General features: G+C 35.0%; 1 protein-coding gene across 2 annotated transcripts in view; it reads left to right on the top strand.

Annotated features, from left to right (window-relative positions):
- LRRC9 (leucine rich repeat containing 9) overlaps positions 1–13,312 on the top strand; it is a 118,128-nt gene that overhangs the window by 14,295 nt on the left and 90,521 nt on the right. For both annotated transcript variants that reach the window (XM_034643379.1, XM_034643380.1), the window contains exons 7-10: positions 2,136–2,318; positions 8,323–8,478; positions 10,997–11,193; positions 12,073–12,204. In XM_034643379.1, the coding sequence (XP_034499270.1) occupies positions 2,136–2,318; positions 8,323–8,478; positions 10,997–11,193; positions 12,073–12,204 (668 nt within the window). The remainder of the gene's footprint in view (positions 1–2,135; positions 2,319–8,322; positions 8,479–10,996; positions 11,194–12,072; positions 12,205–13,312) is intronic.

Genomic DNA, 13,312 nt, shown 5'->3' on the forward strand with positions numbered 1-13,312 from the left:
AAGTTTAAGCAAAATAATAATGTAAAGCTCTTAGAATAATGACTAGTACACAGTAAGTACTCAATAGATATGCCATTTTATGATTATTATCACTTTAATTACATTAACCTATTCTATTTCAATCTCCTCATCAAAAAAGTGAGGATAAAAATTGGATTGTAAAAATTTATCATATGGTGTAAAATTAAAAAGGTTCTTTATAATAATGATGGCTATTTTTCAGAAAAGCATTGAAACATGGTTCACAGCAACTTTTACTATTCTCACATTAAGAATGTTCTTGAAACACTATTATCTTGAATTTTTATCTCTAAACTTTCCACCCACTCTAAAAAGATACTATACTAGTGGTGATGGTATAACTTCTGTGCCACTTTCGATCCATAACAGGTACCACAACACCAATTTGCAGTGAGATTTTTGTGCTTTCATAGACTCCAATGTCATCTGACTTTAGACTATAGGTGGGTGTTGGAGGGGGTTCCTGTGTAAGACTTCAAAGTTCATACCTACCATAGCCCAGACTGATGGTCAAAGGCAACAGAGCCACCCAGAAATCAAAGAGAATGTTTACTCCTTGGAACAGTATGATGATTTACCTTCCTTGCCCATGCAGAATTTGACCAAATAATTCTCTGCACAACTCTGTCCAGAAATCTCCATTTCAGAGCAACTCTGCTTAGTCCCACTTCTGCCCTGAGCCCAGTACTAGTCTTGGGGCCAGCTAGTGAGAGTTTGGACACACATTGGCCACCCGAGCCTGTCTTACTTTTGACTCTAGGAGCCTGACTTCACTTTTTATTTCCCCATTCCATTTGTATTTTATCTTCAGAACTAATGCCTTCTGGTTTTTGCTTTGGATTTCCTTTAACTCTGATTCTGACTCTCCTAACTAGCATTACATCTGTTTAAGGCCAATCCCACCACAGTACCCTCCTCCATCAGGCCTCTGTCATGAATTCTTCTTTAGTTTTCTCAACACTTTAAAAATATAACCACCATTCCTAGCTTAGAGACTGAGGGCCAAAGCCCATATAGACCTTTAGCTTATAGACTTGTATATGCATAAGCAATTGGTAATAGAGTTGTAATAAATTCTGTAACAAAGGTAAACCCAGTGGCTAAGAGAGTTCATAGGAGGACCATCTGCCCCACACTTGGGTGATGAAACAAAACTCCCAGAAAAGATGATACTAGATTGAGTCTTGACAGATTAAGAAGTAAAACTGGGATGAAGTTCAATGCACTCAAAGGTAGCAGCATAAGTGAAGGTATAATGATAAGTTACATTCTAGCACATTCTGAAACTTCCACTTGTTCCGTACAGCTAAAACAAGAAATGTTAGGGTTGAAACAGAAGACACAAGACTTGAAGAGTTAAGCAAGGGCCAGATGCCAAATAAAGGAAGGTGTAAACAACAGCTTAACCTCAGGATAAAAGATGTTCAGGAGAAGCACTGGTCTGGAATTGCGTTATTAGTCCCCCCACCCCCACCTCCACAGGGTGTGAGGAAAATGAGGCCCTTAGGAGAAAGCTAGGTTTCAGTTGCCATTAACTGGTAGAAAGGGCATTTACAGAAGAAAAACAAGGAAACAAAAACCTCTAAACATCAAGAATTCGACAGTGATAATGATAAAACAGGAGTCCCCTAGCTTTTGATGAGAAAAGAAGATCTGGAGGCTGAGGAGAATGGTAAGCAGTGTTCCAAGAGTGGTAAGTGTGGGAAATGGTGGCAAAGGAAGCAGGAGATCTACAGGTACTGGGGACGATTGTTAGCAAAGGGGCTGTGCAGAGGAGGTAATGTTGTCTTAATAAATAAATGTGCTCAGATGACTGGCTCCAAGGTCCCAGGTGAAATGCATGGTTTAGTAAATATTCTTTGACCTCCTATATTTAAAATATATAGTTATAGAAGAGCCTGCTGTTTAATTACTGCTATCTATTCTTCATGTAGTTGACATGTTTTTCACTAGAGAAAATAAATTTTATCCATCTAAATCACTTTAACATGTTTAAGCCCATAGTAAAATGCATTACATTAAATTATGGGTGATCTTAAGCTGATTCAAATGCCTCCTTTAGAAATGGACAGTTGCAATTAATTAATTGAACATTATTATTGCTGTTGTTTTAGGACCTCACTAACTTAACCAGGCTGCGTCGCTTAAAGGATTTGTGTCTGAATGATCCTCAATATAAAACCAATCCAGTTTGTCTGCTGTGTAATTACTCCACACATGTATTGTATCACTTGCCTAGCCTTCAAAGACTTGACACGTTTGATGTGTCAGCAAAACAGATCAAGGAACTGGCAGATGTAAGTGCATTGCTAATCGGATATCTGTGACTTAAGTTTAATTAACTGCTTCTTTCTGGCTGTGTTCACATATGGTAGGTAGTATTATCTTGTCAGTTCTTGTCACCAACTCTACTTTTGCCCCAGTGAGCTGGATATTTCACATAAGTGTAGATAAATAATAATATTAGTACTAGAATACCAAATTTGATGACAGTAGATGGTGGATTAATAGAAAAACATTATAATTTATACAAAACTAAAAGAAAGAAATCTGAAAGATTATTATGAGTGTTAAGAATAATTGAACTAGTGCTATACATACAAAAATTAATAAGGCCTAACTATAAAGTAGAAATGAAATAAGTAACCCTTTCATTTGGAATACTATATATCAAAATTAGAAAATATCCATGGTTGATGGTAGTATGACAGGATTAAGTAGATTTTAATCTAATTAAAGATGATTTGGGGTTCCCTAGAAGTACAGGTGGATCAACCCACACTCCCAAAATCTTGAAGATATCTCAAATCTTGAAGACAGCCAGTCCTAGGCTGCCACTGAAGGTGGACCTCCCAGTAAAGGGGTTGCTTTCACATGCCATCAAACAAATCTATAATTTCAGGGGCGCCTGGGTGGCTCAGTCGTTGAGCGTCTGCCTTCGGCTCCAGGCGTGATCCCGGCGTTATGGGATCGAGCCCCACATCGGGCTCCTCCACTGGAAGCCTGCTTCTCCCTCTCCCACTCCCCCTGCTTGTGTTCCCTATCTGGCTGGCTGTCTCTCTGTCAAACAAATAAATAAAATCTTAAAAAAAAAAAAGAAGTCTATAATTTCAGAAGGGAGTGCATAGGAATTCACCATATTTATTAATAGTCTTTCCACACTGTGTTTCTTCCTCTCCTTCCAGTCCAGTGTGCCACATTCGTTCATTCTGTTAACCATGTGGTAAATAGGTTCTGAGTATCTATGGTGTGCCAAGCATGAGGATGCCCCCACATGAGACCTCCCATCCTCTCCTTGTGGCTCATCCATCATCTCAATATAAAGCATGCCTTTATCTGAGGCATTTATTCTCAGGTTCCATTCTCTCCTCCCTTTTCCTAACTGAGATTATCCTCTCTCCCACCCCAATCCAAAAAGTGAACTGTCTTGCATTATCAAGCAAAGGGCTAGAGTTTTTGTTTACTAGCAGATGATCAGAGTCATTGGAGATTCAGGAAAGAATGTCTTCTCTAACAGTGTTAAGTCAAAAATAACAATAAAACTTCACAGTAACACATTTTGAAATGTCCATTATTATCTGCAGAGTTTTACATTAGGCAGTTTCTTCAAAGGTCAGCTTGTTCATGCTTCATGAAATTACTTGGCTTATTAACTTATCCAACAAATATTTAATACCTATTTCGTTTCAGGCACAGCTCAGGCCCTAGAGATACAGAGTGACTGAAACAGACAAAATCCCTGCTTGCTTAGAGTTTACATTCTTATGAGAGAAGACAATAAGCAATGAAGTAGGAAAACAACTAGTATGTCAGGTAGTGATAAATGCTATGGAGAAAAATAAAACAAGGGCGAAGGAAACAGGATTATTGGTCGGGGCAGAGGGAGGAGTGTTACCTATTGAATATAGAATTGTTGGGAGAGGATTTCCTCAGGCAACACTTGGGCAGAGACCCGAAGGAAGTAAGTGAGCAAGCTTTTCAGGGATCAGCAAATGCAAAGAACTTGAGGCAGGAGCATGTGTCTCATATTTAAAGAACAGGAGGTTTGTGTGGGTGGAGCTGAGTCAGTGAGAGGAAGAGAAGAGATGAAGACAGGAATGGTGAGGGGGGGAGTCATATGAGACTGTAGGATGTTATAAAGATTTTGGCTTTTACTTTGAGTGAGGTGGAGCCACTGGAAAATTTCAAAGAGGAGAGACAAAATGACTTATGTTTTAAAGGGATCCTTTTGGCTAATGGATTAAGAATAGAGGATTTGAGGGAAAAGTTGAGTGCAGGGAAACCAGTTAGAGCCCAGTTACTGGGATAAGAGGTGTTGACGGTTTGATACAAGGTGTTAGTGGAAGAGTTGGTGAAAAGTAGTCAGATTCTGTAGTAGTTAGAAGGGTGGAACCCACTTGGATTTGCTGATAGATTGGATGTGAGGTACTGAGGAAAGAAACAGAATAATTCCAAGTTATTGGCTTCAGCAACTGAAGGAGGGAAGAAGTTGCTCTTAATGAGATGAGGGAGAATATGGAAGGAATAGGTTAAAAGGAAGAGTCATGGTTTAATTTTTTGGCATGTAAAATTTTTTTAAAGATTTATTTGTTTTAGAGAGAGCACGCATACATGCACGCAAGTGGGGGGAGTCTGAAACTTAACTGACTGAGCCACCCACCCAAGTATGTAAATTTTGAGCAATCTTTTGAACATCTAAAAGGATATGTCCAATAAGTAGTTGGGTATATGAGTCTGCTATTTAAGAAAGTTGCCTGGTTTGGAGATACAAATATGAGAGTTGAAGTCAGAAAGATGGTGCATAGGCCAGGGACTGGATAAATCACCGAGGGAATGGTGTAAATGGGGAAGTGTGTCAGTTGGGTGTTAGAGACTGGGGAACCTGCAGGAGAGGTGGAAGAGGAGAGGTAAGAGAGGCAGATTCTTTTGACATTATGGCTAAGGTTGTCATACATTTGGTTTAGTCTTGTATATGTCAGAAGGATCAATAAAAGAACAAAATAAGGAATTGTTATACAGTTCCCTATATCTTCTCTTTCTTCACACTTTTAAGGCAAAAATAGGATATGTAATATAGCTCGAGTTTTTACTTAGATCAAGATGATTTTTCAAATTCAAAGTATTTTTATTTAAGGGTTGCATATGGATTTCCAAGATGCTTTTTCTTCATTACCATTCATAAGAAGCCAGGTTGTGCCGGGTTGTGGCAATTGTCCAATGTCATAAACTCTTGAGCAGAGTACTGTTGATTCTTCAAATTTTCATCCATGACTATGGAGTCATTTGTGTGAACTGTAAGTGGCAAGTAAAGTCCGGAGGACTACTAGAGAGTCAGCATGGGAAAGAGGGAAGAATATGGGAGTTCAAAACAGAAGACTTGGATTCAAGCTGCAGTTGCATCCATTACAGCCAGTCACTTAGGCAAGGGCCTTCCCTTCTCAAACTTCGGTTTTCTGAACTATTAAAATAGTGCTGATAAAAATAGTACCTGTCCCAAGTGTTATTGTAGGGATCCAGTGACTTAATGGGCATAAAAGCCCATTTTAATTGTTGAATACTATAAAAATAATCACTATGAAACTGTAGTTGAGCCCATGACTTTTCATTCTTTTATGGTAATCAAAGAAGCAAATGGAATGAATCCATGCAACTGGATTTAGCATTATAGTTAGACTATTTTCAAAAAAAAATTTTTACTGTAATAAGCAAGTAATTCTACCAAAGTGGAATTGAGTGAAAAATGAGTTCAACATTCCCAAAAGTCCAAATACAAAAAAAGCAAATTGAAATATATTAAGCCTACAAAGTCGATTTGTCATGTATTTACAATTTACAACATAGTCTTCCCCACTTTTCCAATGTCTTAGTATATACTCTCAAACAAGGACAAAAAACCCTTACTGATAATTCTTTTTTACTGTTATGACACATTAAGTGATTTTGAAAGAGTTCAGGAGTAATAAAATATCACAGTTTATGTTCCCAAATGCAGATATAGGTATATTCTTAATAAAATATAAAAGTACAGTAGAAGAAACTGTGCAGAGATACACTAGAAACAAATCAGTAGATATCTGTGGAAGGTGGGGCAACTGGGCAGATGGGAAACACGTGTGGGAAGTAGACTTTAAATTGTATACTTTTCGATTATTTTGGTGTTTGACACATGAATATATTACTTATTCAAAAATAAAAATTAGGGGCACCTGGGTGGCTCAGTCGATTAAGCATCTGCCTTTGGCTCAGGTCATGATCTCAGGGTCAAGCCCTGTGTTGGGCCCCCTGCTCAGTGGGGAGTCTGTTTCTCCCTCTCCCTCTGCCCCTGACCCCCACTTGTGCTCTCTCCCTCTCTCTCTCTCAAATAAATAAAAATCTTTTTTTAAAAATTAAAAACAAAAGAAAAACAGTATGTTTTTTCCCTCATCTAAGGGACTCCAAGTTAAATTTGAATTTCAGATAAGCAACAAATAATGTTTTAATATCATACTTCTTAAACTTAGTTATACTTATTCACCTATACTCAAACATTATTTACTGTTTACCTAAAGTTCAAATTTAACTTGGTATCTTATATTTTATCTAGCAATCCTAACTCTACCCATATTCTCTCATTTTAGATTTAAGAATTCGGTAGAAATTTTTTAGCTGCCACTGATTCAAAGCATTCTTTATTGGATTTTCATTTTCTCCAAATAGTCAAAAATTAAGAAACATGACTTGCTATTTCCTTTTTTCTTCTCAGTTGCACTTCCAAAAAAGTTCTTTATCAGGAATTTTTTATACCTTAATCATCCTAAAACACATTTTTTTCCCTGAGCTGTTCTGTGTTATTAATGCCTTATTTTTTGTGGAGGAATTTAGTGATTTCAGTTTCAAAACTTCATAATATGCATGGGCAAGGGAATTCTTTTGGCCCATTCATCATGCCATATATTTGTGTCTATTCCATCTTTTATGCCAAATAATCCTGTTGGGATTGATTATCCACTTGATTATCCACTCTCTACCAAATAAATCACATAGCAAGAGCCTGCATCTATGAAAGTACATGTCCAGAGCAGTGTACAAAGCCTTCTGAATTATTTGAGGTACAGGTTTCCTAAAAAAGACAAATTCCTTCATTATTTCAAGTCAACAGTTAAATCTAGGCCACATTTTTTTAAAAGATTTTATTTATTTATTTGAGAGGGAGAGAGGGCAAGAGCACAAGAGCAGGGAGAAAAAGAAGCAGACTCCCCACTGAGCAAGGAGCCTGATGCAGGTCTCCATCCCAGGACCCCGGGATCATGACCTGAGCCAAAGGCAGACACTTAACTGACTGAGCCACCCAGGTGCCCCTTTAGGTCACATTTAATAGTGCATCTGTTACGTTTATTTTCTCCTCAGCTAGTTCTTTTTTTTTTTTTTTTTTTTAATTTCTTTATTCGACAGAGATAGAGACAGCCAGCGAGAGAGGAAACACAAGCAGGGGGAGTGGGAGAGGAAGAAGCAGGCTCACAGAGGAAGAGCCTGATGTGGGGCTCGATCCCATAACGCTGGGATCACGCCCTGAGCCGAAGGCAGACGCCCAACCGCTGTGCCACCCAGGCGCCCCAGCTAGTTCTTTTTGACTAATACTGCTTGAGTATTAGCTGCATTCGTATAGAATTAGTATAGATGGTGTATTTTTCAATAGATTTAATCTATTCATCATCATGTATTTATTAATAACTGGGTGATCCACTGGTATTAAGGTATTCTAGGTAATGGGTAGATTGACAACTTAATCATTTGCTCAATTGAAAACAAGTTTATTTAGAGCATCCTTTTAGAGAATTGGAAAAAAAACCCATCAAATCCATGATTTCTTAGCCATGCTTTTAAAAACTGAATTGAATAATGTTACATTTGCTTTTAATGCTTTTCAATGTATTTTTCCCTAATTTAATCAAATAGGAATAATGTAATTACATATTTGCTTTAGTAGTACTGCCTCTTTATCTAAATGATATGATTTTATAAACTGAATTCTATCTGGAGTCTCTTAACATTGTCATCCTCGAAATAAATGTGAATATGCCTCACACTTAAAATATTATCCACAAAGAAAGTCTTTAGAATTTTATATTTTGCTTATTAAGTTTAAATACAGCACTCTGTAGCCATTACCATTTCAATTATCATCATTATTAGTAATTGAGCATGCAAAATTTTCCAGTGAGTTATATAAAACATATCACACTCCTGTAATGCCACTAATAATTACTTATAATGTTTTTAGCTTCAGCTAATCTTTTGTTGTTTTTTTTCCCTCACTTTTAGACCACAGCAATGAAAAAAATAATGTATTACAATATGCGTATAAAAACTGTTCAGAGGCATCTTAATGAAGACCTTGAAAAACTGAATGATCGAAAATGCAAATTACAGAAGTTGCCAGAAGAACGAATAAAATTATTTAGCTTTGTGAAAAAAAATGTAAGATTTAATATTATAAAATTTCAGTGGCTATATCTTACAAAAACTGGCAATAAGACAGCATTATCTTTTAAATTTTATATATATATAGAAATAATTTTTTTATTAATACCTCCAAGTTTGCCCCCAAACTTTTGATTCCACTTGCTTGACTAAGCTTCACTGTGTGCTAAGAAGTCTACAACCATAAAAACGTATAGGCTTATTAATTTATAAACATTTTAAAAAGCTGAGAAATTCAGTATGAATACAAAAGTAATAGAGATCTATTAGAGTTATTTCAACTGCATTTTTATTAGACACCTTCAGGCTGTGCTCAAAATTCATTTTTTTGCCTAAAGTGCTAAAATATTTACTAATATTATTAAGATATTAAGACAAGGTGGGAACTTTAAATCAAGCTATACCTTGGTAGTTATATTATGCATGTTTTTTTTACTTGGAGTAAATTGGATTTCCTTTATCAAAAGTAGGCTCTGAAAAATTAAGGATTATTAACCTCAAAATAAAACTTTGTATATATTAGAACTTATCGTATTTTTTTAAAGGCAAGAAAATATAATCATTCAACAAATGGTATCAAAAAAATAAACTATTTGGGAGTAGGGGAATTGATTCTTATTTTACACTCTACCAAAAATAAATGCTAGTGGGGAAAAAAAGAACTAAATGTAAAAATTTTAAAAACCTGAAAAAACTGACAAATACATAGATGAATATGTTTACCTGATCTCAGCCTGCCAAATAAAAGAAATATGAAAAATGACAAAAGAACAGAATGTAGATTCAATTGCAAAAAATAAAAGTAAAATGCTTTGGTGCTTAAAAAACCATCATTAATAAAAGTAAACAATAAATGACAGTCTGAAAAATGTCTTCGACAAACATCCTGGATAAACTTGATATCCTTAGAATAAACAGTCTTAAATAAAACAAAAAGCAAATATTCAAATAGAAAAACTAAGCAAAGCACATAAACTTCTGTTTTACAAAGGAAGAAATAAAAAATGACGAATAAACATTTGAAAGAAGAGCTCAACTTGATTACGAATTTCCAAATGTGAATTAAGATAGCAACCATTTTTGCCTATGAAATTGTCAAAGTATAACCCATGATAGTACTCAGGCTGGTGAAGAGGAGTGTGACACTGATGGAATGTAATTTGGGTCGTATGTTTTCACAGCCTGAAAAGGCTTGTAGCCTTTGACCCAGTAAATCTACGTGTAGCCCTCTATTCTAAGGATTTGTCCCCTTAGCATTTGGATAAATATTTGGAGGTGGATAAATATTTACATACATAAGATACCTATCACTGTACCACTGACAACAACAAGAAATTGGAAACTCTAAATGTTTAACCAGAGAGGAAGAATTATTCATTCTTAAGACAGAACAGTATACTACCATTAAAACCTAAGTCTTTTAAATATATTTAATATTTATAAATACATTATCATTAATTATATTAATATATAATATAGGTAAGTTATATATTTCTAAAATGAGCTGGTTCTGGTTAATAATATAATAGAAAGTTATCCTTAAAGTAAAACATTAACAAAATTTATTTTTGAATGAACCAGTATATGAAAAAAAATGAACCAGTATATGGAAATCATTTTATATCTATTTTTATGTGGAAATGAACGTATTAAGTAAAACCCGCAAATGTGAAAAATAATACCTCTAGATAAGATAAACCATAGACATTTTTATAAATATGCTTAGTTTGTTTTTTAACAACTGGATATAGCCATTAGAGAGAGGGAGACAGCTAATTAGTAAATTTCTATTTATATACACCTCCCCATGTTACAATTTATCTTGAAATCCTGAAAGGCTGGGATTAAGGCAAGGCAAGTGAGGCTGTGGGCCCAAAATCTGAGCGCTAAAAACCTCAGTAACCACAATAAATCACACCTAGCGCAATATTTTCTAAAAATGCAAATGAATGCCAACAAAGCCCATAATGAACAAGAAAAAACAAAATATCAAAATTTTAAATGAAGACATTGCTATGCTGAGTCATATACAGGAGACTGTGGCAAAAGGAAGACTATGCATCCCTATATGCATGTTTTATATATTTGCTATGGTTGATTTTTTCTCAGAATACCACAGTACTTGAAAAAATACTGAAAAATTGGAAAGTAGGTATGATAGAAGTCACATTAATTTGAAGTTTAGGTATTTTATTTATATCAAAATCATTATTTGTTATAATTTTACTTTGGTTTTAATAGAAGCAAACTCATCACCTAATATTTAAAAATCCATTTCTTTGCTTTTCTCATTGTCAATTAAAAAAACTGCCACATTTGAAGTATTTAAGACTGTCCCCTGGACAAGAGAAATTGGCTGACTAAACTTGTACTGAAGTTGTAATCACATGTTTAGCATGTTTTTATAAAGTTTGGCCTATTTATTATCTAGATTTTTATTTTGTTAATTTAAATTAACTATATATTTAATAATTCCACTAAAAATTTTTGCTCTCTGTCACACTGATTTCAACAGCTGGAACGGGAACTTGCTGAACTCAAGGGATCTGGCAAAGGGCACAATGACAGATCCAATAACAATAAAGTAACTGAACTTGAAAAATCCAAGAACTGTGAAACTGTCACAGAAGAACCAAATCTTCAACAGAAGATACTGACCAAACTAAATGCCTTGAATGAAAGGGTAACATTCTGGAACAAAAAACTAGATGAGTATGTTTTATGAATTGTCTAGTTCAAATTTGAAACATGAGAGAATAGAATGTTCTAGGCTATCAGCTGAGCTCAGTTCCCTTATTCATGAGTGGAAAGAATTATATTATGAAGTAAAACATGGCATGTGTTTCTAGTCTGGTTCCCAGTAGAGCTTGACATCATTGGTTCAAAGCTAACATATGTAGTTTTTTCCAGAGGCAATACTTAGGCACAGCAAACTCCCCCCTACTGGCTTCCTGTCACATCACTGCTCTAGTGTCTGCAAACTAAAAACAGAGCTGCTACTGATGCAGAAACTCACCACATAGATCTGACTGAGCAAAGCACATACACAATTGTCTGGAATCATGTAGAAACAAACTCTGGTTGAGTATCAACTAGAAATAAAAAGCAAGAAGACTTAGTAAGTACTGTGAATTTTTTATTTACTAGGGCACTAAATGGATAAGTTAATTTGCCCTATAAATACTACTACTACTACTACTAACTAACATTTATTGGATTCTTACTTCGTGTCAAATTCTTTGGTAAGAGCTTTACACATATTTTGCATATAATCCTCAAAAAAGCTTTTTCAGGTGTGGTACTATTAATATTGCCATTTTACTAAGAAGCTACAGCATAAAAAGATCTGAGAGCCATAAGTGGTGGAGCCAGGATAGCCTTCTGACCTTCACATATTCTGAAGTTAACATAATTTGAAGTGATTTTAAATGCCAGAAATAGAATATCTTTTCCTTGGTTTAACTATTAATACCAAGCTTTCTTTATCCATTGTTGGAGGCTATATTTTCACATCAGCTATAAAAAAAAAATCTTTTAATTTTAATGTGATTTTTAAGTTTTTCTAATAGTTTTATTTTTTTTCTTAAACAGAATTGAAGCAATTTATCGTGTTGAAGTAAAGCTAAAGAAGAAAAGTCATGGATTATTGATCCCATTTTTGTTAATTGAGTTGGAGACTGTGGGAAATATCCACTTTGAAGAAGGCACTCGATCTGATGACTGGTAAATCTATTTGATATTTAGTTACAGCTTTAAAAATAATTTTAGGTGCTTAAGATCATCAACCAAAATATCAACTTATAAAACCTTAAGATGTCTAATTTTCAAAACACTTCTCATAGAATATTCATCCACTGTAAATTGGCCATTACCTATTTCACCACCAATATATTTTCTGTTGCCAGAATATAATTTTTTAAAGTTTATGAACAGTTATTAATATTATATATGTTTATACTGTTCGTTTCTGGACTGGACATAGCCCTGGATTCTGACTTTTATGGAGTAAAATAGAAAATATGCATTAATTTTTATAGAGAAAAATATATGATTGTTATGGATTACTTTAAAACAAGCCCCCTGATTTATATTACATGTAGCTCTTACCTCTGCGAGTAAAGCTTCTCGAGGGCCTTGGAGGTACGTTGGTGGAAAAGTCTGAGAAGTTCTGCCCAAGTGAGAAAGAGACCTTTTAAAATACTTTCTTTTGTATCAATGCATCCATTTGCCCAGCAGTTACCACTGTTCGCTTAACCACAATACTTGATTTTTATGTATAAAGATACAGAAAGTATTCATCCCAGTTCCCATATAAACAAATAAGGGCCTTGATTTTTCAAGTGCAAAAATTGAATGGTGTCTGTCTGCCGGGTACATGAATAATTTTTCAGTCTTTCATTTATATTCACTCAACCTAAATAGATTTGTTTATTATTATTTGTTTCTTTTTAACCTTCGCAGAGGAGGCTCATTACAAAACAAGTAGATTATAAAGAAAAAAACATAAAAGCAAAATGACTAAAAAGCCATTTAGGTTAATTATGTCAGCCTGATAGTAAATTGGCTTTGATGGATTTTTTAAAAATATTTTTTATTTATTTAAAAAAAAGATTTTTTATGTATTTATATGGGAGACAGAGAGAGCATGAGCAGGGGGACGGGCAAAGGGAGGGGCAGAGGGAGAAGCAGGCTGAGTGAAGAGCCCACATAGGGCTTGATCCCAGGACCCCGTCACGCTTGATCCTATGACCCCTAGATCATGACCTGAGCCTCCTCCGCAAAAGTTAAAAAGAAACAAATGGATTTGTTTTGATGTTTTGATGCATTTTGA

Source organism: Ailuropoda melanoleuca, chromosome 14 (genome assembly GCF_002007445.2).
Source record: "Ailuropoda melanoleuca isolate Jingjing chromosome 14, ASM200744v2, whole genome shotgun sequence".
NCBI lineage: Eukaryota > Metazoa > Chordata > Mammalia > Carnivora > Ursidae > Ailuropoda > Ailuropoda melanoleuca.